A 26800-nucleotide genomic window follows, 5' to 3' on the forward strand; every position below is an offset into this window, starting at 1 on the left:
GAGACCCCTGACTGGGAAGGAAATTAGGTTGGCATGTGTTGGTCAGATGAGATCAGAAGAGGCAACTCAAGACACATGAAGTAACAGAAGCAGTGTATTACTAACAGGTCCTAGAGAGGAGAGGGCTACGCCTGACAGGGACAAAAGGAAGAGGGGAAGTCATCCAGGACCCATATGTTCAGCCAGTGAAGGGGGAGCAAGAAAGAAGGAGCATGGTACCAGGGGGCTGAAGCCCTTATTGGAGTCCAGGATGTCACCCAAGTAGAATGTTCCAGGGTGAGTTCTATTGGTAGATTGAGAAAAGCAGGCACAGAGCAACATGGATTGAGGCTGTGACTGAAAGGTCGTCACTGAAAGGTGTCTCCACACAGGCCGTGAGCGGGGTAAGGCCAGCAGGGCCAGTGAAGTAGGTTGCATCTTGTTATCCGATAGGCAGGTGGTAACCAGGAAAAAGTTGTACAAGGCAGGTATCTGGAGGAACTGGGAAGAGGTGGAAAACTGGAAGCTCTCCAAGGTGACTGAGCCCTGCTTGTGGCATGGAGAAGTTAAGCCCATGAAAATGAATCCCAAGGCAACATCAATCACTACACCCATTTTGCTGAGGGGACACTGCTGGAGGTATTTAATCAATTTACTAAAATCAGTGGTAGTACTAGGATTTGTCCTTGGATTTGAGTGATTTACAAACCCTTTGTGCTCCACTAAGCCATACTTTTTCTGTTATTTTTTTAGTCTTAATAGTTATATTTTATCATATTTTTGAAATTGGCAGTTAACCTATGGCTTATGTTTAACCCTCTGGCAAGGAAAATTATCTTTCTAAATTGGCCAGTCAACTTTGCTCTACTGGACAATATTTTATAATTGGACTTTGTATTGCATTTTAAAATTAAGACTTTTCATTTATTCTTATAATCCTTTCCCATAATTACTTTAATAAAATGAGACATCTCATATTGCTTACTGATATTTCTTATTGTCTTATGTCCATAGACCTATAGTTACACACATATGGAAAAGGTCCTAATCTCCTCTTGGTCATGTTGTGTTACAGAAGGAGAACTTGAAGCTGAGTGGCTGCAAGATGTGGGTTTATCAACTTTGATCTCAGGCAACGAAGAGGAAGATGGGAAAGCCCTGCTCTCTACATTGACTCGAACCCAAGCAGCTGCGGTGAAAAAGAGATATAATACCTATACCCAAACCCTGAGAAAAAAGAATAAGCAGTCTGTCAGGGATGTCAGAGACATCTTTGGAGTTAGTGAATCTCCTGTAAGTAATGAATATGGCTTAAAAAGTGTTACTTAGATTTTGAGGGGGGATGGGCGGCAAGAGGAGATGGTAAGAAGAGAAAAAAATATCAGAAAAGGCTGGTTCCATATCAGTTGTCAGAGAAAACTAACACAGACACCATAATGCAGCATTTTATAAATTTGAACTTGAATGATCATTCCTCATTTCTCATAACTTCATTCTCCCTCCAAACCAAATTTATTTTCTTCTATGTTGAAGTTTGAAAGTAACTTCTTTGGTAGTGAAGTGGGTATTTATGTGTGGATACACAGTGCCTTACTTAAATCTAAGCACTGAATGAGAATTCTGTGGTCAGACTTTGTGAGAAAGTGGGTGGGTTATTTTACATGGAAGTTGGGGGAAGATGGTAGAGTAGACTGTATGTTCAGAAAAATTAACATGGCTAAAAAGTGAAAGATGGGGCTGGGGTTAGGGCTCAGTGGTAGAGCACTTGCCTAGCACATGTGAGGCACTGGGTTCAATCCTCAGCACCACATAAAAAATATAAATAAATAGAATAAGGGTATTGTATCCATCTACAACTAAAAAAAATTAAAGTGAAGGATAACAGCACTAGTTAAGTGGGCAAGAGATTGATTCAGTACACCATAAAAAGGAAGCATCCCATGTTTTATGAGAAATGACTGAAATTCCAGCTTACCCTTAGAAGTTCCAAGGCTATGATTTTGCTTCCTAGTTTGTCATTTTTCTCCTCCCGCTATTTCTGTCTTACAATTATTTAATTCATTCATTGCACCACTGCAGTGTTATATTGCAGTAACTGCTTCATTGATTTAACAAATACTTTATTAATACATGCTCTGTATAAGGTCCTATATTAGGTTCTATGCAGATAAGATTCTTGGAACTTTTGAGGTAATTAGTATATAGAAAAAAGGAAATTTGATATTCTTCTGCAGTGACAGAAAAGTTGCCTGGGACAGTTTAGTTAATCATTCTGATTTAGGTTTCTCATCTGTTTTGTTTTAATATCAATAATGACATAAATTAAAACTTCAAGGATCTCTAGTGGAAATCATGCTTGAAGACTTAGTCATCAATTTGAATGACTTTAGGTTGTCTGTAAGTCATCTTCTCACTTACATATATTAATCATCAAGGATAGTTGCCAGGGAAGCTCACATCTGCATAGTTGACCTTTCCATTTGTGGTAATGGTGTCTTAGAATAATACTACCCTTTAGACTTTCTACATTGATAGAAATATCTCTCTATCCATTGTTGTAGTCTCCAGTCTATGTGGCAACTGGCAACTGAAATGTGGCTAGAGTAAAAGAAGGAACTGAATTTTTAAGTTTTTCTAATCTTAACTGATTTAAATCTAAACAGTCACCTGTGGCTTATAGCTTATGTATTTAACAGCACAGTTCTAGAATCTTCTGTCTATTGTGATAGCAGATACACCTTGAAGTAAGTGCATTCTAGGTTCTGTGATATCCGAACGTTCAACTTAGTTGAAACCCATGTCTTTCTGGATGGTGGGATTTTTCTATGTCTGTAATTGAGTAAAGATGGATCCTACAACTTGAGGCCAAAACCTGAAACACAGGTGTCTGGCCAAGATGCCTATCAAGGAAAAAAAAAAAGGTTTGTCCTAATGTTTAAAATTCCCTGGGTCATTTTTTTAGTTACTTTCAGGATCATAGTTGTGAGGGTCCTATACACTTTGTTTACATGTTTCCTTTCTCACATCTGTTTCCAGCTACTTGAGACTAAATTTTTGGTTCTACTCTATCAAACTATGAAATAGAAAAAGGTCTGTAGATTTCTCCTAAATCCTCCAGTTGCTCAGGAAATGTGTAACTACCCTTTCAGGTTTCCTAAGACTGAGCTATAAACCCCAGCCCCTAGGTTCTATATACTTTTGTCTAAAACATTTAAAACGAGTATTTATTCATTTACTTTCTCTGGACTTCTAGTAACATAGAGTTCCTTTATTGTGTACCTCCCTCTTCATTTACTTTAACCCTCCATGAAGAGAAAGATAAAATGGGAAATTGCTCATTGGGTCCAGAGTGTCAAAAGAAATGAGTCTTCCTTCTCTGATATACATTTGGGCCACCTACTGTTCAGCATCAACTCTGGGAAGGACAGAAAGGGTCTAGTTGATGTATCTGTGGAGGGGAGGTTGGCCCCAGGGCTCTTCCTTGGGTTTGCTTTCCTTTCTCTCTTGTTATTAAAGCCCCAGGTCTAGAATGAATTGAGAATGGTAACTAAGATGGAGGGCAACGAGGGGGAGGGGCAGGCATTGAAAACAGAGGAAAGACCATATATTATCCATTCCAGGGAGTAGAGAATTCTTGTGCTGAACTTGAAAATGGGGGAATCAGAGAAATGAGAGTCAGTAAATGCCTGACATTGTCTAGACTGCTTAAAATAATTCAGATCTTTTCTTGTTAAAACCGTAAAAAGCCATATAAACCTAGCCTTTGGGGGGAAAAAAGTTGTGTAATTCTAATATATAAGGTCTAAATAACACCTTTGCAGATTTGCTTTTTTTTTTCCCTAAAAAAATCAGCATCTGTTTCTGCAAGTAAAAGAAAGTTGGATGTTTCTAAGTGTTGACCTCAGCCTTTTCAGTTTTCTATTTGAAATTGAAGCATAAATGACAATTCCATCTTCCTTCCTCTTTCCTGTGTCTCTGTCCAGATCTCCTCCCTCTGCCCTCCTCCTCTCCTTTCTCTTCCTCTCCCCTTCCTACTCTTTATGGCCTTTCTATGGAATCATTTACCTACATTAATTGAATATAACTAAATTTTCCCATTTCACTTTCTTAGTGAAGAATGATAAGACTTTGCATTAATTTTACATATATGAATTTGACCCAGTGAGCATATAAATTTAATAATTTGAAAAATAGATATATAGATTACTCTAGTTATTAATTTTTTCTTTTACTCATAGAATTCCATTCTCAAAATCACTTTCCTTCAGAATTTCAAAGATACTTTCTATAATCTTCTCTCATGCATGATCACTATGGCAAAGAACAATGTCTCAGTCTTTTGATGGAGTGGAAACTTTTCGAATTTTATTTTTACTATTAGAATCTTGAAATATTACCAGTTTTACCTTTAAAAAAAAATCTTCCTAATCAGTACTGGAATGTGCCCTTTCAATTTGAGAGCTGATTCTTTCTTTAGGTTCTATATGCTTTTTTTAAAAATATTGTTTTTGTTGTAGACAGACACAATATCTTTTTTATTTATTTGTTTTTATGTGGTGCTGAGGATCAAACCCAGTGCCTTACACATGCAAGGCAAATACTGAGCTATAACCCCAGCCCCTAGGTTCTATATATTTTTGTCTAAAACATTTAAAACAAGTATTTATTCATTTTACTTTCTCTGTGATCTCCTTCTGATATCCTTATTTTGCATTGATTGAGTGGAACCTTTGTGTGTCTTCATTGTTCTCTTTTATTTCCTAAATTTTCCCAGGGTTTGTTCTGCGTTCTTCGATATCTCTTCATTTATTATGTTAGTAATTTGGCTATGGTTATATTAACTTGTGATTTTCATTAATTTTTTTAAAAAATGCAACATTCATATTTCCAATTTACTGAAGTTCCATCTTTCTCCTTTTATTATAGCAATCTGTTTCTCTTTCTTGGCTACAATAGTCTCCTAGCACTCTGAAGGTATTAATAACTAAACCTTTAATTCTAAAGTACTCTCCCTTTCCTTGAAATATCTGTTTCCTTCAGAGTGATGCATTTATGTTTTAGCAGCATTTATTTCTTATTGCCATTGTTTAATTGATTTTGATCTATGGGTGCTGATGTCTTTCTTTTGGGGGTGGCGGGTGGGAACTGGGGATTGAACTCAGGTGCATTTGACCACTGAGCTACATCCCTGACCCTATTTTTTTGTATTTTATTTAGAAATAGGGTCTCACTGAGTTGCTTAGGGCCTTGCTAAATTGCTGAGGCTGGCTTTGAACTTGTGATCCTCCTGTGTCAGCCTCTGAGCCGCTGCGGTTACAGGTGTGAGCCACCTTGCCCAGCGTAAATGTCTTTCTTAATGGAGGACTAGATTGTTTGCTCCGTTTGTTTAGGTAAGACTGCATGCTTTCTATACAATTGTGTAGACCTCTTTTCTCCATGAACGCTCCTGTGAGTAGAATTGAGGGCCCATGTTAGTGGTGAGATCTATCGGTTATCACACTTCACTTTAAGACATAATACGGCATCAATGCCAAAGTAACAAAAGTCCCCAAGAACTGCCATTTATTTCCTTTTCAGGAATAAATAAACCAACTTCCCTTTATATACTCCTGTCCTTATCCTTTTAGAAAGCCCAGTGAAGTGTAATTCAGTCTTCCTTTTGTTTTCCACTACCACACCCTTACCAGGACAGCCTCCACCAACAATGAAGGCAGTCATTGTGTCACTGAGAATTCACCATCAGTGTTCCAAGAAGGAAAACCATTTTTCAGTTCCTTTGGTCATTTTCTGAGTTGGAGGTGCCTCTCTGATATTTTTATTTCCTTCTGGATATGAGCTTTCTCTGAATAAACATTTACCTTCTACTCATTTTCCTCTTGTGCCTTTTTTTTCAGGCTCAGTTATCTTCTGCCTTGATCAAATCATTCTTGCCTGCATTTTATCTTCCAGGAACTTCCAACAATTTCTGTTCTACTAATGGAAATGTTGAGTGGTTTTTAGATATACTCCTTTAAAAAGATATCTCTTTTGACACTTAAGAGTGATTTGCAAAGAAAGGAGAAAGTGGTATGTGCATTTTGCTGTCTTGGTCCAATTTTCTTGTACTGGTTTTTCAATAGTATTTGTTCTTTTCAAGGAGTAAGTCTGGGTTTTTTCCTCTTACCATGAAAGTAATACATAACTTTACTGGAAACAGAAAGTATGGTAAAGCATAACAATTTCTGGGAGTCTAAATAAATTTTCTGATTTCGTTAAATATCCAATACATTTAATTTTTCAATGGAGTTCTTACAATGAGGGACTAGAATATTTAACACTTGTTTTATTAGAGCCATTGTATATTTAATAAAAAATGCTTAATCAATCTCTGGATACATAACACATGGTCTACAGTCCTATTCATCATGAGCAGACCCAAATGCATTTTCTATTATTCAGAGGATGTGATTAAATGTTCCTTTCAGTAACACATTCAATTGGGAAATATAGTCAACCTCATTTGTATCTAATTTCATAATAAGCAACTATCTAAAGGTAGAACTATCTATATTGACTATATAGTCATATGATATGCATAAAAACATGATCATATCTCTTACATTGATATTGACTGCATGGGACAGAAAACCCAAGAATCATACAAATAGGGAATTGCTTTTTTCTCTCAAGAATAAGCTGAAGGTAAATTGTCATATTTCTTAACATGAACCAGCTTCTTTCCATCTTCCTATTTTGTCTTTTGCACGCAACCTTCATCATTTTGCTTACAAGTTAGGTGGGCCACTCCAGACATATGCATGTTCTTGGCAGTTTCTGGAAATTGTACCAATGGATTCCATCCCTCTGATCTCATATATTAGTCAGCTTTTTTTTAGTACTGTGATCAAAGTACCTGACAAGAAGAGCTTAGAAGAGGAAATGTTTATTTTGATTCACAATTTCAGAGGTTTAGTCCATGATGGACCAACTTTATTGCTCTGGGCCCAAGGTGAGGTGGAGCATCATGGCAGAAGGGCATGGTGGAAGACTTCTGTTCTGTTTGTGGTAGCAACAAATCAGAGGAAAGGGAAAGAGCCACAAGAACAACAGCTTTTCTAGGATACAACCCCAGTGACCCACCTCCTCCAGCCATGCCCTACCTGTTTATAGTTACTATCTAGTTAGTCCATTTGAACTAGGATGGACTGATTAGGTTACAGCTCTCAGAGAGTCCTGTGTTAACACAGGAGCCTTGGGGATCCACCTCATACCTAAACCATAGCAACTTCTTTCCTGGAAATCCCACTCAGTAGAATTCCAGTTACCTGTTATTGTTCAGAACTACATGATCTTTAGCTACAGAGGAGTATGTGAAATATTGGGGTTTTTTTTTTTGTTTGTTTTAGTTTGGACACATAACTTCCTGAAACAAAATCAGAATACTGTTAAGGAAGATGGCAGAATGGATTTGATCTCCACAGTTAAAAGTATCTTGTACAGAGAACAAGGTTCCTTATGTCCCTGACATTTAGAGAGCTCTCAGTATTGGCTGACAAATGGTAAATGCAATGATCAGTGCATAGGCAGTCACACAAAAATCCAAAAATCTGTATGAATGTACATATGTTGTGCATAATATGTGATTAATTGCATATTTGAACTTAGGAGACTATTTCTGAATAAAATGCACTTTCATTTTTCTTAACAGCCAAGTGATATTTGTTGTATCCCAACTCCTCCTTTGTATGCAACCCTGGATGAGGAAGGGCTATCAATAATCCCCTACGGAAATAGCCAACTGGTAAGATAAAGTGAGGGGAATTGAGATCGTCATAGCTATTACTGCCTATGCAGTGTTCATTGCATTTAGCTATTTGTCAACCAATATTGAGTGTAAGGAGGTTAGGAAAAGTAATTATTTCAAGGCAGTCAGGAAAACTTGGAATGGAAAATGCATATTTACCTGGAAACAATGATGAGAAAGGAGGCTTTTAAACTCAGGCATGAATAATTAAGTAGTTAAATCCACAAGTAACTATATACACTACCTCTACCTTTAATAACAAAATGACAACAGCTGTGATTATAGCCACAGCCAGAGGCCAAAACATGGAGGAGGCTGTTAGCTCCACTTTTGTTCTCTAAATGAGCTCATAATAGAAAATATTTTGCTGCCTTCCATGTATTTTTCAATATTAATTTAATTCTTACCATAAGACATATTTTATCATTTCATTTATTTTCTATTATGTTAATATCTTGTGGGAAGCAGTGCTATGTCATTTTAAGTACAAATATCTTTTGGGAAACAGTGATGGATCATCTTAAATATGTATCAATAATTTGGAAAATGTATTATCAAGCATAGACAGTAAATATGATTTCATTAGAACCCACCATGTTCATTTTATGTATCTTTTGTTTGTTGGGTTGTTCTGGTGCCAGGCTAGACCCAGGGCCTCATGCATGCTAAGCATGTGCTTTACCATTAAGTTACACCCTTTGCCTACCACTTAGTTTTAGTTAGCTTTGCATTGCTGTGACCAAAAGACCTGACACGAATAACTTAAAGGAAGAAAAGTTTATGTTGGCTCACAGTATCAAGAGGTTCAGTCCTTGGCTGGCTGACTCCATAGCTCTGGGCTCTAGGTGAGGCAGAAAATTATGGTGAAAGGGCATGGTGGAGGAAAGCTACTCAGTTCATGCCAGCCAGGAAGAAGAGAGAGATCCTCGTCCAGGGACAAAATATAAAACCCCAAAGTCACATCCCCAGTGACCCACTTCATCTAGCCACACCCCACCTGCTCAGTTACCACCCAGTTAATTCATATCAGTGGATTAACGTACTGATTAGGTTACAACTTCCACAAAGTCTAACCATTTCACCCCTGAACATTCCTGTATCATCTAGCATGAGAGCTTTTGGGGGTACCTCTTATCTGAACCATAAATGTCCATCTTACTACAGTTTTAAGAAATGCTAATCTGAGTTCAAACTTCCTATAAAGATATCTGAATAGAAGGTTTTACTTTTATGAGCTAAATTCATTTTGGTCCTCTTTTTGAGTTTGTGCACTGTGGGTCAGAGCCATGGAAAACATGGTGGGCCAACATCTACCTCCTCTTGGATTGACAGCAGCAGACAAGTTGCAGTGAATGCCTTTCCTCCCTTATACTTCAGCTTGTTTCCTTCTCTTTGGCTCCATGTATTATTTCTTTCTCTTTTGTCAGAGGAAGAGGGATGCAAAAGTATAGAAAACTACTCCAAGAATAATCCCTCTACCCCATTAACTCAGTGAGGATGGTGATCATGTTTATTTCTAAATGATTTATTTCATTACATTAAATTTTACGAGACTATGTATCTGGATCTTACAGTTGTCCCAATTCCAACTGGCTGAAGGTCCTTCCAGGATTCTGCTGAGTGGTTTGAATGTAGCTAGTTAGTGTCCTGGCTTCTCTTCTATTGCAGGCTGAGGTCTGGAGGGAAAGTAGAGGCACTGGTGCCCTGAGCAATCCTATTTTGCAGATTTCATCTCTAAATTTTTAAAAAATGTTTCATGAGAATATTAATTTTAGAGTCCTTTATGTTTTCTATGAAAATGGTAGCAGGTGTCCTCTGGTTTCGGATTATTCCCGCAGTAGACGGGTGCTTAAAGTCCTTGTGTCCAATCAGACCACTTGATCTGGGGTATTTTCTCCTCTCTGCTTTCTTCATTCCCCTAGGGAAGCAAGAGGAGGGGCAAGTGAGAATAGACACTCCTGGAGTCATCCACATACTGGATTCTGTGGTTCTGTTACTGCACGTCTCTCTGTGTCCCTTGTTTTGATTATTTTCCTCTTTGCCCCACTGATCAGAACGACATTCCCATCCTACACTTATGAGGCTAGCTGAACACCCCACATACTACACAGGAAGTCAACAGCAGTTTATTAATTACAGATATTCCCATCCCAGTGCATACTACAAAGGGCCACGTGTGGGATGCTCTTAAAAGTGACCAACCAGAGACTGCAGGCTTTGTAGAATCAAGGGGTGTGGTACCCCAGGTTCCAATAGGAATATGGATTGGCTTGTGGAAAGAATTCCACAGGCCATCAGGGAACTGGAATCCACTACTCAGGAATAAGCAGGAATTCTGTCTGGTCCCGTGGATTAGGAGGATTGACAGGGAGGGGACCTTGCCTGCAGAAGCGGAGCAGGGAGAAGAACTTGCTGTGGAGCCATTCGTGGCCTCCAGGTTTTACCAGATGTCAAGGCAGTGAATAGTATGGAACCTCCATGCCTGACTCCCACTGTCCTGACTCTCGTTGGCCAGGGCTTGTTTTATTTCTCCTCTTTTCATCCTCATATGCGTCTTTTACTTTCTTTCAAACGAGAGAGAACCAAATGGTAGATTTTTAGATTTTCTTCTCTCTCAGTATGATATTGGAGAGGAACTTCTACATTAGAAAGGTATGTTTTATATTTTGCTCTAAGAGTCAGTTTTCTAACTGGATAACAGACCAGCAGAGAGGCTGGAAAAATGCATTTATTGCCATCATTTTTAGATCTGAGCATCTGAAATAGAAGAAAACAATGTGGGTAATTATGTATATGTGTATGTATATATGCATGTATGTTTATATATATGTACACACACATATATGCACATATGCATGGGTGGATAGATAGATAGATTAGATAAGTGCTTCTGTTGAAACACTTATAAACTGGTTTATTTTTTGTGGTACTATAGACTGAACCCAGAGGCACTCTATTTATCTACAGCACTAGCCTTTTATTCATTTTGAGATAGGTCTCTGCTAATTGCTGAGGCTAGTCTTAAACTTGAGATCCTCCTGCCTCAGTCTCCTTAGTAGCTGGGATTACAGGCATGTACCAATGCTTGTCCTGGCTTAAACTGGATTTTTAAATGTATTGATATAAATATCACATATATATTTATATCCTTGTTTGCTCCTATGTTGAGTGTTCCCAAGACTACTCTAGGTATAATGATTTTTCTAGAACTCATAGGACCCAGTATATAGTCATACTCATGCAAAAGCATCAAAGAGAAGGTGCCTGGGTAGAGTCCTGGGAAATTAGGTATAAGCATCCCAGAGTCCTCTCATTGGAATCACCCAGGAGATAGGACTATTTCCTCCAGCAACAAACCATGGCAACGTGGTTTCATGATGTGAAGTGCTGTCTGCCAGGACATCTGAGCCCCAGAGCCCCAGATTTTCACTGGGGAAGCCAATCACATATGTACCCTTGGCTTAGTATATAGCAAAATTCCAGACTCCCAGGGGGAATGCAGGTAGGTGATCAGCACAAACTGTATTGTTTGCTCAAACAGCTTAGGATCATGGAGCCAGTGCTGACATTTAGGGAATGATGTGAACCTCCTGAAATACAAGTTCCTAGACAAAAGCCAGCTTTGCAAACAGGCCTCTGTAAATACAGCACCTCAGGCCTGCCATGGGAACCACCCTTTCCTGAAGAGCTCCCAGTAGAAAGAAATATATTTCTGGGTGAGGGAGAATACAACTTCTTCCATTTGCCTTTTATTTTCTCTGCTTCCCTTAAAAACTGAAGATCAGAATAAGCTTTGTCAGTTAATCAGAATGAAGCAATTGCAGGTGCTTACTGAATACTCAGTAATTGCCCAGCACACTAGGCAATAGCGGCACAATGAGAAGACATGGCCCTTGCACACAGAATTTGCACACGTTTAACTTGAACTACCAGATTTTTTATTAATTATATTATTAACCCAACACAGGTCTGTACTCAGGGAAATATTTTAAAATTAAAAGGAACAAAAACCCTGCCTGCTTGCCCAAAACATCTAGCATTAAAAGTATTAGAGTCATTGCCTACCCAGTGCTATCTGTTTAACAGGTACAGTATCCTGACTCTGCAAAGGAGGCAAAATCATTTGTTTCTTAGATAGAGACTTGTATGAGTGACTGAGGTTTTAAGCCTATTACTTGTGATCATGAAATTGACCTCCCCATGAAGAAGCAGGGATTTTAAAATAAGTTGAGAAGACTCTATGGAGCTTAATTAATTAATCCACAGAATATATTTATTTATAATCTCTACTAGAGCTAATAAACTATGGGTTAAAAATTTTGGTTGAGTGACCTTGGAGCTTAAACAAATGTTTGAAGGATAAAATTCACCCAAACAAAGTTAAAGTTATCAAATCATTAATTGACCGAGTAACTGGTGAACAGAACCAGTTATTCTGGGCATAACAGTGCAGAGCTGCTTTATGGTTCATATCAACAGTAGGTTTATGACCTCGATGTTGTATCAGGATCCCCAAATGCTGTAACTGCTATTAATGGTTCATTTGTTCAACAATTAAAGTCCTACATGATCTGAGTTCTAGCCTAAAAATTAATTTAATGCACAATCAAAAGCAGTGATAATGGTTAGAAGGCAAGACATGGTAGTTCAGTTACTCAGTAGGGGAACGGCTGGCCTTTGAACTGAAAGTCCATGAAATAATTTTTTATCAGTCTTATGGGGACATTAACCCACCCTCCATTTGCCCTTCATCTGCTGTGTCCACCCCTCCCTGCTAAGTCATGCTGACCTTTTGGCTGTAGCTTTGGTGTAAGTGAAGGGGTTCCATCTTGAGCTCCATCTCAGAGAGTGAATCATTAAGTGCCAAAAGGCCCAAAGGTAGCCACAATGACACAGGACTGCAGCAAAGCTCCAGCGTCCCTTTCCGTCCCAGTCTCTTACTGCCAGCACACTCTTCTGCCAGTTGTCTTTCACTATTCCTTTTGTTTAAACCCTTGAAGGTCACCTTTGAAAGGTTAGTCATGGGGCAACGATAGTGCCAAATATATGTATAAACTTCTCACTGAGATGGAAGAGAGTATTTAAGTTTTAATTCCAGCCTCACCCCTGCACTGCTGGTCAGTTTCTAGAATGAGAAAGCAAGGAGAGATGTTCCAGTCTTATGATGGGGCTCCTGGGGCTAGGTCTGATAAAACCATCATAAGTTGAAAATATTAAGTCAAAAATGCATCAAAGGGGGTTTGATCCCCAACACCACACATACATACACACACACACACACACACACAAATGCACTGAAGGGCTGGGGTGGAGTGCAGTAGCAAGATGCTCACCTAACATGGGTAAGGCCCCGGGTATGTAGGGCTGCGGCTGGGGCTCCATGGTAGTATATTTGTCTGGCGTGTGGGAGGCACTGGGTTCAATTCTCAGCACCACATATAAACAAACAAACAAATAAATAAATAAAGGTCTATCAACAATTTAAAAATATTTTTTAAAAAATTTCACATATTACACCTAACCTGAACATTACAAGCCAGTCATGCTGACCTTTTGGCTGTAGCTTAGGTGTAAGTGAAGGAGTTCCATCTTGAGCTCCATCTCAGAGAGTTTCCCCTCAGGCCCTGGATAACTCCTGCCCAGCCTTGAGAGAGGTTCGGACTTCATATAGTTAGCTCAGGAAAAGATCCAAATTCAAGACTCAATGTACAGTTTCTACCAAGCATGTATATCTTTCACGTCCATCCTAAAGTTGAAAAATTGTGAGTGGACCCATTGATATCAGGGACCATCTGTCTTGGTTTTTCATACAGGCACATGATGAAGGCTAGCTAGATAATGAAGTCACTACAGAGAATAATAAAAATATCAATTACATAATCACATGTATTATAAATTATTACATTTTAGCAGACTTTACCTTCTAACTTTTGAGCATATCTGGCAGCAAATGTCTCTGGATACTAAATTTTCAGATCCAAAAAACATAAATCCTAAATTGGTGAATATCAAGATCCTAGAGCCTAAATTTGGCTCCTGTAGAAGTTTCTAGATATTAGCCCATTTGCCTTATTGTTGAGAAGTTAAGTTTTACTCCTTTATTTATTTTCTACTTTCATTTTTTAGAGTTCTGGGAGCTTTTGGGGTATAGCTTTATTTCTGAGACCTGAAATATCATCCAGATAGAAAATGTTTTTGTTTTTCCTCGTGGTCAGCACTCAAGTATTTTTGTTTTTAAAAATGATTCCTTTCAATTTCGAACATTCTCCTCCTTTTGTTTCTTATTTCTTCCCATTTTTTATGTTCTTCCTTTACTTGCTTAGATTAAACTCACATATTTCTTAAATTGTTTCTTATATTTTTCCATATCTTTTTTTTCTCTGTGTGCAAGTAGATTTTGTCCACAAAATTGGGTCCCTATTTCTATTTTTTTTTTGCCATGAATGGATATAACTTAGCCCCTTGATATTTTTAATTCAGCAGTCATACTATTAATACACAAGAACTCCTCCATTTTCACTGATTTCCTTTTTTTTGTTACAGTGCTGATTTATGATTGCAATATCCTTTCAAATTTCTGAAAATATTAAGTCATTACAAACTTTCTTCTCTCAACTATCTGTTTCTATCAGGATATATATCACACTGTATTTCTTTTACTGAATGTTGATTTGAAAAACTGACTATGGGTCTTGGGTAAATCAATACAGTATGTGTGCAGTGTATAAATGGGAATTAGTTTGATAGCACACATGCAAAAGTAGACACACACACACACACACACACAATCTTAATCCATTTCCTCTATCATAGAATATCACAGCCTGGGTAATGTATCAACAACACAGATTGATTTCTTACCATTCTCCAAAACTGGGGAAACTCCAAACTTTGGGAGCTGGGCTGGCATCTAGGGAGGGCCTTTGGGCTCCATCATCCCACAGTTGAAGGTGGAAGACAAAGAGTCGGAGGGCATTCTCACAGGTGCCTTTGTGTCCCATTCCACTCTTTAAAGCTCTACCTCTTAATACTGCTACATTGGAAATTGTATTTCCAACACATGCTTTTTTGAGGGACCATTCAAACCATAGCACAAGCACACACCTGAATGCCTAAAGGGAGGGGTGAATAATTTCATGAATTCTTTCTGTTCCACACAGAATTGATGTTTTCCTTTTATTCTCCCTTCCGTAAAGGTCCAGAGCAACCTGATATTGAGGTCTGTTTTGGTCCCAAGTCTGAACATCTGTCCTGGAATTCTTCCCCCCAAAGTACACTTTGTTTAGAGTGCTTCTCTTAAATTCATATATAGCTATTCCAAGCTATTCATGGGGGCTAGGTAGAGGTCTCTCCTGCCATTTCCTGAGAAATACTTATAATAAACTACCCTAGCCTTGCCCTTTGTATTTTTCATTTGAGCTGTTTATTTGTTGTTTGCAGTTTCCTATGGATCTGTCCTCTCCATGCCAGAAATATGGCCTTATGTTGTTCTTAGGCTGAGAATAGCCCCACAATTTTCAAATTATTTACTTGTGATTTTCCAGGTATCTCTAACAAAAATTCTGATCTGTCATTAGAACACTTTGTTGTTTCTAGTGCCATTCTGAACCTGTTCTTATCAAAATACACACCTTCTTAATAATGAGTGATTGGGTGGAGGAGGGTAGGTGGTATGTGCTCAGTCTTCTGACCAAAACTGCTTCTGCTTCTTCTTAAGCATTGTTTGCCACTAAAAACAGATGCTTTTCTATTTATATAATATGTGCACTTTGGGGGAAAGTTAGATAACACAGAGAAACAAGATGAAAAATAACACCTTCTAAAGTTTCATGTATACATGATTTTAGTAATATCCAGTATGTTTAATTTTGCAAAAAGTTGCTTCAACCATGGAATGTAATATTTGCATTTTATTGGGAAGAATTCCTCTATTACAGATGCTGCTAAATCTTAGAGCTCATGCACAGGCCTGCAGTGCAGTCCATCACAATCAGAAACCTAGTTTCTAAATACACTTCCTGCATAATGAAAATTAGAGCTTTTCCAATATTCAGTGAATGGGAATAAAATATTTAGTTCAGTCCTATGTATTCATAAAGTACTTGTTCTAATATATTTTCACTCTCGTAATAGAAAAAAGATGGACTATTTTTTGCTATGGATTTATAAACCACTGCAAAATGTAGCCATAAAGTCTGCTTTTAAAACCACATGGTATTAGTCAGTGAGGTGAATCATTAGACAATTAGAGGCTTACTTTTATTTTAAAATAAGTAGTTCGAGGTAGGAAGGTCAAGGCTGGAATGGCTGTGGTAGAATGAATCTACCAATTCTTTTATGGTTTCATTCTGTTCCCTTAGCATACAGGCTAATAGCTTTTACTTATAGGACAGGATGTCTGGGCATCTCGGTTCCCTGTCTATGTTCCTGGAAGAAGCACTAGTCAACTGAATTCTTCCATTCCAATAAGAAAACACTGTTGGATGCTCTACCAAGTAGAATTTCATTCTTATCTAATTGGATGTAGCCATCACAGGATGACACTTAAGTCTTTTTGTCCATGGAACAAAATCATGATATTCATAAGTTATTAAACAAAAGGGGATTTTGGCAGGCAGTTGGCAGTGTCTTTATTTTTGAGACCAATTCTATTATAGTGCATGGCATTTATGAGAATCAATATGGTTATGGGAAAATTGGTAAGTGCTATTATCAAACCACAGGTAGTCATTATCTATCTCCACACAACTGCACAGATACATACAAATGCTGGTGGAATGCATAATGGAATGCACTGTCACATTTGGAAAGATAAATGCCTGGATAAAAACGACTTTCTTTCTTCTTCTTCTTCTTCTTCTTCTTTTTTTTTTTTATTAGCCAGATGATGCTTGTGACAACCATACTGCTCAGTTGGGTGGCACTGAGGAAGAAAAAGAGGTACCAGAAGTTATCCAAATGAGTGGTCCTGTGGTAAGTTACAGAATGGGAACTGCGAGTAGGAATGAAAGAAGCAGCCATTTCTTCAAGACAATCATGCAAGCCTTGGAAAAATTGTGGTGTGATTAAGATGGTTGGACAACCACAGCTTTCAACATATCTGTCTACCCTTGATCAATTTGTAAGAAAAATATTCAGCAGCAAATAAGGTCAAGTTTAATACGTAAATCCACAAATAAATCCATTATTTTATGAAAATAGACATACACGGAGGAACTCTATGATTTGAAAGCATTTCTTTTTTGATACAGTTAATGTCCTTACATTTTTTTTCTTTAATTTATAAAAATTCTCTTAGGAGTCTTAGTACCACTGAGTTACAAGTCTGCCTGCTGCAACAGGCTCTTGTTTCTGCATGTTCTTTTTGTTCCCCGCTGCAGGTAGATATCCGTCCCCTTATGAGGACAGCACTTCACCTGAGGTGTCCAGTTCCCCTCTCTCTTCCCTATTCCCTCACCTTCCCCAGAAAGCCACTTCTCTTTGGGGTTAACCAGAGCAGGGCAAAGTCAGGCCAGCCAAGGACAATGATCAGGCCTCTATTAAAGTACAGTGGGGAAAGGTTGCTGTATTTATCCCTCATCCACTGATTTTTCTCATCTGTTTCTACTTGTAGCCTAGCCTAAGCTATCTTTTCTCTCCCAGTCTAGAGTTTATGTAATTTATTTTCCCTTTTATTTTTCCATCTTCTTAGCCCCTCTCCCGACTTCTTCCCAGATAGAAAAAAAGCAAACTGGCAAATCCCAATAGGTCCTTTCTTCTCTGCAGAGATGATGTTGAGCAGAGACTTTTAGTTTGAAAGGGTAGTCACAGATTAAACGTACCCGTGGCTACTCATACCTCTAGTTATTATGTTTCCTGCTTCAGAGGAGATACTACTGTGTAATCATTTCCAGAATTTTCTGCATTTGCTTCATCCTTGTGCTTGTGTTAATGAGGCAAGAGGTAGATTTGGGGAAAGAATCCACATTATTTCTGAAATCTCTCTCTCTGACTTATATGAATGCTGCTATGCTTATTCTTTCCTGTCTTTTAGCTACATCTTGTTGCTTCTGTTAGGTTTTAGGAGAAGGGAGGGTTGGTCAGCTGGCTAACTACCATTGTTTCCCAGATTATAATCCCTCTCATTTACAGAAAAAATATAAAAACTCCTTTGGATACTGAAAGTGCTTCACCATCTGCTCTTTGCTGGTATTTCCAACCCTTGGTTCCCTTGAATTAACCTCAGGAACCATCTACTTCTAAAAACAAATCAACTTTCTCTCCCAGGCACATACCCTAAGTCTTCCAGTGTCAACATTTGTTAGGTCTTTTCTTGCCTTTTAGAATGGGCAGCAGGCACTTCTTCAAAGAAAGCACCTAGATGGCCCATAAGTTCACGAAAATGTACTATCATTAATGATCATAGAAACGCAAATAAAGCCATAGCGAGATCTCTCTAGATTCCCTGTGGAATGGCTCAAATGGAAAAGACTGACCTCATTGAGCAGTGCCAAGAATTCAGAGCAACTGGACCTTTTTTACGCTGAGAATGTAGGTGACTCACCCACTTTGAAAGATGATTTAGCAGCTTCTTAAAGTGTTAAGGATGTACTTACCCTTCCACCAGCAGGTGGTACATATCCATACAAAGACTGTTTAAATGTAGTTATATTTGTAATAGCCCCAAACTGAAAACAGCCCGGATGTCCACCTACTGGTAAATGGATAAACAACTATAGTATGTCCACACAGTGGAATACTACTCAGCAGTAAAAAGCAATGAACTGTCTACATTTAGCATGGATGGACCTCAAAATAATCATGCCATGTAAAGGAAGCCAGACCAAAAAATATTCAATATATATAAAATTATAGAAAGTGGAACTAACATAGAGTGACAGAAAGCTCAGTGAATTGCCAGCGATCTGGGGAAGGTGAAGGGGGGAGGGGAGGAGAGGAGAGATCTTGTTCATTATTATTATCTTGACTATAATTTTTGTCAAATATTATCAGATTGTATGATGTGTACTCCTTAAATATTGCAGTTTAAATTTTCACTTAATTGTGTTTTAAATATGCACTTAATTGTATATTGGCAGTATCTTGATAATAAGTTTATTGAGAAAATCTTTTGAACTTTGAACAAGTGTTCAAAGGAGTCCTCATAAAGGACTATGATTTTATTTATAGTCAACATTTATTTTGAAGTAAACTACTTACAATAAATAAATGAGTAGTCTATTCATGTATTAGATGTGGCTGACCCTTGACTCTTCCACAAATGCCCCTAAATCTGCATTTATAAAAGATTTACAATCCAGTCTGCCAGCATCCGAAACCTCATCTACAAATCACTTCTTATATAGTTAAAAGAAGACATTTCCCTTATGTTCAGCCAAGATAAATGAAATATTCAGTGGAGATGTTAGTTTATTGAAAAGGCAAAGTAATCAATCTTGTTTATTTCCAGTGTCTTAAGTGAAAATCAAATAGCTACACTTGCTATTGTTTCATAATTCACTGCAAAATACAATCACACCATCTGTTAAAAATCATCAGTTGCATCTGTGTTTGCTTCCTATAAAAGAAAATCTAAGGAACCTTGATTTAAACAAGTAGGAGTTTGTTTTAATCACAAAGTAAGAAACCGATGGTGGATGAACCAAAGCTGGTACAGCTGCAGCAGGGTGCAGTGGCAACTTTCCCATGGACCTCTGGCCTTTTCCTGTGCACAGTGCCACCTTAGCATGTGGAGTTAACCCTTATTCTTACAAGATGGCTAGGAAACTCTAGAAACTGTGCTGATGTTTCTGTTAGGACCATGTGCAACTAACTGTTCATTTTTAACACAAAATCTTAGTTCTGTGGAAAACCTGCACAGTAGAATTTCTTTTATTTTTCATTAACAGATTTTGACACTTTTCACAAGACATTTGCTTTTGTTTTCTGTTTTTCTTATTTTAGTTGCCGGAACCTTGTTTCTTTTTATATAAGCTTCTCTAGGATTTTTATTTGTTTACCCTCTCTTGCAACTGTTTCAATTTTATGAATTTGAAAAATGTTAAGGATGTGCTTCCTCTTCCACCAGCAGTTCTGAACTTCCACAAAGATTTGTTCTTCATTTCCTTCATTTCTTATCAACGCTCAGTGGATACTTTCCATCTGAGAATTGTTTTCTTCAGTTTCTAGACATTGTCTTTCATTATGTCTACAATTATTTTTTTCTCCCCATTTTCTAAGTCCCATCCTTTTAGAATACATCATTGTTGCTTTGCCTGAATTATTAAAATTTATTATTATTGTTATTTCCTAAACTTTCTCTCATGTATGTCTGTTCATTCTGTCTTCTAGATTTTTTTCATCCTTATATTCTAGATTTAATATTTTTCTTGGTTGTTATTATTTTTCTTGCCTCACTCTATTTGTAAATATCAGCAAACATATTCTTATTTCCTAAGAAAAACATGTTTCTCTCTGATTTACTCACTGTTATAGTAGTATGTTCTATTTCAGATTACCCATAGCTACTTATCTTATTTCTGAAGATAAGATATCTTATCTCTGAAGATAAGAATTAAATTATTTTTCAGAGTCAAAAATTTTTAAGCTTTTTGATGTTGAGGCATAATTTACACATAATAAGTGCATATACTTTTGGTACATAATTCAATTAATGTTAACAAATGTGTTAATCTACCAAAATGTAGAATATTTTCATCCCACCATCAAACCGATGGTGGATAAACCAAAGCTGGTTCAGCTGGAGCAGGGTGCAGTGGCAACTTTACCATGGACCTCTGGCCTTTTCCTTTGAACAATGCCACCTTAGCATGTGGAGTTAACCCTTATTCTTACAAGATAGCTAGGAAACTCTAGAAATTGTGCTGATGTTTCTGTTAGGAGCAGTGTTCCTCTTGGTCAGTGTTCCTTCTCTCCCTTAGAGGTAAACCCTGCTGTGATTCCTAACATATTAGGTTGGTTTCCCCTTCCACATAGATGGAATCATAAAATACTCTTTTGAATCTGCTTTTTAAATTAATGATCATAATTTTAAGATATATTTTATGTAGTCCTATTATAACTAATAGTAATCCATTGTACCAATATGACACTATTGGCATATTTATTCACCTACTGATGGACATTAGGATTATTTCCAGTTTGGAGCTATTGTAAGCAATGCTGCCATGAACATTAATACAATATAAAGAATGTGTATTTTTATTTCTCCTGGGTATTGATGCCACATAATTGAGATTTTTGATAAACACAAATACAGCCTCATCATTCTTGGTTCTTAAATTCAGCAAGTAATAATTTTATGGGTAAATCCAAAATAACTAAATTCTATCTTTAAAATAATCTATAGGCAGACATAACAATAGCAAAAATAGTTTATGTACATCCTGTGTGTTGGTTGTTGTCAACTAAAGCTTGGTCTTCATGGGTAAGCTTTACGGACAACCCTGTAAAATTCTTTGCAGTATTTTCAGTATTGACTAAGATATAAACATTTAGTGTTTTCCAGTGATTTTCCAAATGTAAATATTCCGTGGAGAGAACATGGTAGCTTTTGCAATATGTAGCAGTATTGATGTAAACAGTGACGTATCTGCTGGAACATAAGCACCATCTGGTCCGGAAACTGCACACCTCCTATTGAGTGGCAGCGAATGTCCTCCAGTGGATGGAGAACTTCTGATCAAGACTGTGGGTCCTAGGAGTTTTTCTTCCTGTTCAGTTCCCCAGGCCCTTCCCTAGCCTATGAGCACCCTGTCACAAAGGAGGGTGGTAGATCCACCCAAAGATTCCATCCAAGGAAACACAGTGGAAAGGTGTTCCACAGGGCAGAAGATTTGAGCACATTTGCAGATGGACATAACAGCTCTCTGAATTTCTGAAGTTTTCTGCAGAGCTAGACTTCATTGATTTTTTTTTTTTTTTGATTGGTGTAGGAAATTATTTGATGTTTCCTGTACTGTTAGGTAGATTTATTTTTCCAAAATGCGAATATTGTCGATTGTGAGTTCATCTAAGTGAATATTGGAATATGCTAAACTTTAAGGTGTGTAGAGTGGGTAAATTGGTTACACACTCTCATTGCAAAACCAATGAGGGAGATGAAGAACTCTTAGTTTTTTACTTCTGGGCAAAGCTGATTTCTGCTTTTGTTCTCCCCTCCATGTCTTCATTGTGACTTCTGGAGTTCCTTTTCCTTTAGACCTTTGGGCCCACACTAGAAACCCATCCACCCCAAACACTTAGATCATTTTGTTTAGATTGTATTTTTTTGCATTTTCCTAGGATTATATTTAAGGATTATCTACATTTTTAAGGAAGGGAAGGTCTATGTGGCTTCCGTTTTTGCAAACATTTCTTAATAATTTGCCTGTGTTCTCTTCTTTATTATTTATTTTTCTCTTCTGTCCTGAGAAATTTTCTTTTATGCTACTTTTAGGCAGAGGTTTTTATCCTCCCAAACTAATCCCATTTGTATTACATCCAGAAATTTCTTCAAGTTTTCTGCTACAGAATTCTCTGCTGATAATCCAGTGCTGTTAAAAATCTGTTCGTGTGTGTGTGTGTGTGTGTGTGTATGTATGTATGTTTTTCCTGCCATTTGTAGTGATATGGGGAGGACAGGGAGGTAGATGTTTTCCATCTTGGTTCAAATTTCTTGTGCTAGGTCTTGGGTTTTATTTGTTTCTTTAAAGAAAAGTTCTTTATTCATTTTATAAAAGAAATACAGGCCATCTATATGAGAATTGAGAAAATATGGTCAAATGAGTTGAGAAAATTGGTCAAATGAATTGAAGATTGACGGTTATTTAAAAAGAAAACATTGTATGTTTTCATAAGTATCAAATATATTCAATTTTGTGATGTTTCCTTTGGCAAAGAAAATAATGTTATCTTTTAATTTCAGTATAATCATTGTACATTACAGGAAAAAAAACAGTACGAGCTTTATGAATGACAAAGAAAAAAAGAGTTGGTACCATTGCTACTGAATTCTATTCACTAAAAAAAAAAAAACAGTCATAGAATTTGCAAAAATGAACCAAAAAGTATTAGATCAATTAAGTTTGCATTTGGGTGCATGTAATAAAAAAAAAAAAAGCAGTTGTTTTGCTTCCCATGGAGATACTTAGCATAGGTGGACCAGGTCTGATGGGGCAGCCATGTGATGCCCTCTTCTCATAGACACAACCAGATCTACAGAATCATCATCCCTATGATCCTTATTTGTACAAAATACCTGACAACTCTAGGCTGTGGTCCTGTCACGAGCATATACCAGCTGAGATTTTTTGTTTGTTGGTTGGTTTGGTTTTGATCAGGAAAGCCTTAGCTTTCCCAGAAGCTCTCTTGGTAAGTTTATTGTTACATTTTATTGGCCACACTAGTCACATGATCTCTCTTAGCTGCAAATGAACCTAGAGATCAAGGTTTTGAATTTATCATCTAGCTCTCTGGAATTAAACCAAGGTAGTATTGAAGCAAATGAAGTTTGTGGCAGATAACAGCACTGTTTGCCACAGAGATCAGTTTCTGTGAGAGGGACTGGCATTCAAATGGCTCACAGCAAGGCTGTACCTGTCAGTGCCCAGGCAGTCATTGATTCATATATTCCACACATGTCTCAATATGTAGATACAGTGGAATGCACAACCACATTAGAAAGCATTTGCCTGAATAAGAACGGTACTTTCATTTCTCCATTTAGCCAGATGATGCTTCTCTCAGCAGTACTACCCTGCCCAATGGGTCCCGGAATGAAGAAGGGAGTTTTGTAGATCCTAGGATCGGCTCCATGGTAAGTTCTTTCATGCTAATATAATTGCATGTGAAGGCAAAAATCATAAGTCTAGGCAATTAATGAAGAAAGGTAAGAAGAAGTGATTTCTCCAAGACAAATTAAAAAGCAGAACTTGACCTAGGATTTCAAAGAAGCCACAGCTGCTGGCAGACCCCCCCACCCAACCTTGTAACAATCAGGAACGTGACTCAAAACTTAGGAATGATGAAATGAAAGGTGACTGCAAAAACTAATACCACTGTGTCCAGAAACCAAAAGGTGTTCTTTGCAGGCCTAGTGGAACTTGTTAATTTTGGTCCTCCTCACATAAAAAAAATACCAGAGGCTCAATGATCTGGCTTACCTTCGCCACCTTAACCTAGAAGTCTCTTTATCCACAGGATAAATTTAAAACCTTCCTCCTGATTTTGAAGACTCTCGGATTTTGCATACATTTCCAGCCTTAGTTTTCAGGGCTCACTCATGCAGACTCTTTCTCTTTATCCCCGTGACTGAGGGCTCCTGATCTTACTTGACCTTAAGTAACAGAATGTGTACTTTTATTTGTTAGAAATTCTTGTCACTCCCCCTCCAGTTCCCTCTACCAAGAACTTCTGCTCAGTGTCTCAGAGCTTGTGCTCTGACAGGGTAGATGTGATGGACTCCTCAAAAGACAGTGAAAGACCCCATTAGAAAGGCCTCTTCAGTGGTAGCAGCTAGTCAATGACAGTCAGATGGAGGTAACACCCTCAAATGTTCCTTTGGGCAATAGTTTGTCAATCATTGCCCATTTTGAAAACAAGATAGCTGACATTCACTTACATGACACACTCCCAAGATATCCCCATTTAAGAAGAATAAAATAATGTGAATTGTTTTTACCATGAATAATCAGTAACTCTGTAAGCTATGTCACAGATAGGCTGAAGGATACCCACAATTTCTGACCTACTAGATGAAAGTTTGTATTTTCTTTTCTCATGTGAGACCTTGCATTGGAATGAAAATAAACTAGAATGTCTCTATTTTAGATATCATCTCAAATTCACCCTATTTATTAATGAAAACAAAGTAAATCATTCACAAACTCTGGTAACTATCAGAAGGAGTTCCCGGTAGTAGATCTAACACAATTATATTGTATCCCTGGAACTGAGGCTTCCTGATCTAGCCCTTTCCCAGGATCCTTTATCTTCCACCTTAGCTGGTAGCACCCATATGCCCACGAATTATCCCTTTGCATCAACTGTAACTTTGCCTTCTCACTTTTTCCTGTCCATCTCTGAGACCTGTGGATTTATCATGTGAATGGCTGTAGAATATTTCTACCCTCTGCCTTTCTTAAAACTACTTCTTTAGTGTGAAAACTACTTCTTTAGTGTGGAAACTACTTTCTGCATTGCTGAAGTAGCCACATAAGGCATCTCCCAGTCCTTAGCTTTGTACCCTTCCAGCCCATCCTTCCCATAGCTGCAAGTCACCAATATAAAATGCAAGACTTGCTTTAAGGCTACAGTGTTTATCCAGCACCCTGCAGTTAACTTGAAAGCTCCTGACATAGTCCTACCCCTGTCTGCATCTCTAGCTGACTTTAATAAGCTCAGTGTCTTGTTCAAGCCAGCAACAAAGGTCTGCAGGTGGGTGGTTCCATGTATGTACTGAGCATAACTTGGAGTAGGGTGATTGCATAATTGGGTGCTGAAGAAGAGGCAGATAATCCTTGTGTTTTAAGTTTCTATAGGAGATATGACCACAATTTTATTACTAATAAGACTGGTGCTAGTTATGTTTTTCCATTTCTTCATTTTTTTCTGCTAACTTTCCATATGATTGATTCATTCATTCATTTGACAATCATTATTGAGAACATATTGTCTACAAAGCAAAACAAAAAAAAATTTAAGCAAAAAGAAAAGAAAAAGCTTTTCAAAAATGTCACACACACACACACATAAAACAAACATAGAAAATTTAAAAAGGAAAAAAGAAAGAGAACCTATTGTCTAAAATAGGGTGCTTGGAAGTTTGAGGATGTGAAAGAAAGAAAATGATCTTGCATGGCACTTACAGGTAGAGCTGTCCACAGCAAATTAAACACTCAGATTTCATTTTTGTTTTTCAGAAAACAAATTTGATACCAATAATGACATAAATAGAGCACTGCTGGGCCTAAAACTGTCTCATTGGCATCAATCTCTTGACTTACTTTGGATTCTTTGTTACTGAGGATATCTTTATTTAGAAATGCTATACAAAATGGTTTGTTGCTAGAGTAGCCCTCAGATACTGACTTCACCCCCACTGTACTTGTCCTGAAAGGATCCTAGGCCTTCTTACCATGAGGTAACTACTTTTGTAAGCCACATGGTTCTTGCTTATAAAAGAACTACAGGCACCCCAGTTTGACTCCCAGGTCTCTTGAGATGGTGGGATTTTTAGTAATTGAGTGAAGTAGGATTAAGGGTTGGGGGTCTATCCTGCCAGGATGAATTCTGAAAGACACCTTACTGTCTCTTCAAGACTTCAGGAGGCCCCAAGAATTGCCCTATTTGAATTTATGTTATGAAATGGCATAAAGTATGTAATCTGACTTTATCTTTCCCAAAACTATGCCTCAACTTGACTAGTACCTTTTTTTTCCCTCAATCTGTAATCTTCTTTACATATTTGAGATGCCACCTTTATTAAGATAAGTAAAATCCCCACTTTTTTAAGGGTCTATTTCTATGGTTTGTTTTAAAAATCTGTTACAGTGAGTTCACACTCATAAAAATCTACATGCAAGATTTCTTTTTCTTTAGAAATTTTTTTCTTCCAGATCAGCTCACCAAAGGCCATGCCTACCTCTTAAAAAAATTAGAACTTTTCTTCTAATGTCTCATCACTAAGTAAAATATTTCTTGGTTTTAAAACTTGCAATTGTTTAATCTGGAATGGAGTGTGCATTATATCAAATGATCATCTAGCGTCTATTAAAATAAATAGATGTAACAGCAGATTCCACCAACTGCAGATCAGATATATTTTTTAAGTTGCATTTATCTTGAACATGTCCAAATGTTTTTCCATTTTCATTGTTCCATAAGACATATAGCATAGCATCTGTTTTCATAGCACCTATATTGTACTAGTACAAATATACAAGCAATCTAGAGATGATTTTAAGTATACAGAAAGAGGTATGTAGGTTATTTTATAGAAAAGACTTGAGTATCCACGATTTTTTTATATCCATAGGGGCTCCTGGAACCAGTCCCCCG

At 37.5% G+C, this 26800-nt stretch overlaps 1 protein-coding gene across 3 annotated transcripts in view; it reads left to right on the forward strand.

The window, feature by feature from the left end:
- The window catches only part of Arhgap28 (Rho GTPase activating protein 28), a 191378-nt gene that overhangs the window by 115160 nt on the left and 49418 nt on the right, over window positions 1-26800 (forward strand). For all 3 annotated transcript variants that reach the window (XM_046467442.2, XM_046467443.2, XM_046467444.2), the window contains exons 3-5: window positions 1055-1272; window positions 16643-16735; window positions 23469-23558. In XM_046467442.2, coding sequence (XP_046323398.1) covers window positions 1055-1272; window positions 16643-16735; window positions 23469-23558 — 401 coding nt within the window. The remainder of the gene's footprint in view (window positions 1-1054; window positions 1273-16642; window positions 16736-23468; window positions 23559-26800) is intronic.

The sequence above is a fragment of the Marmota monax genome, unplaced genomic scaffold, assembly GCF_021218885.2.
Source record: "Marmota monax isolate L192 unplaced genomic scaffold, Marmota_monax_Labrador192_F-V1.1 WCK01_AAM20220418_F8-fsc00103, whole genome shotgun sequence".
Classification (NCBI taxonomy): Eukaryota; Metazoa; Chordata; class Mammalia; order Rodentia; family Sciuridae; genus Marmota; species Marmota monax.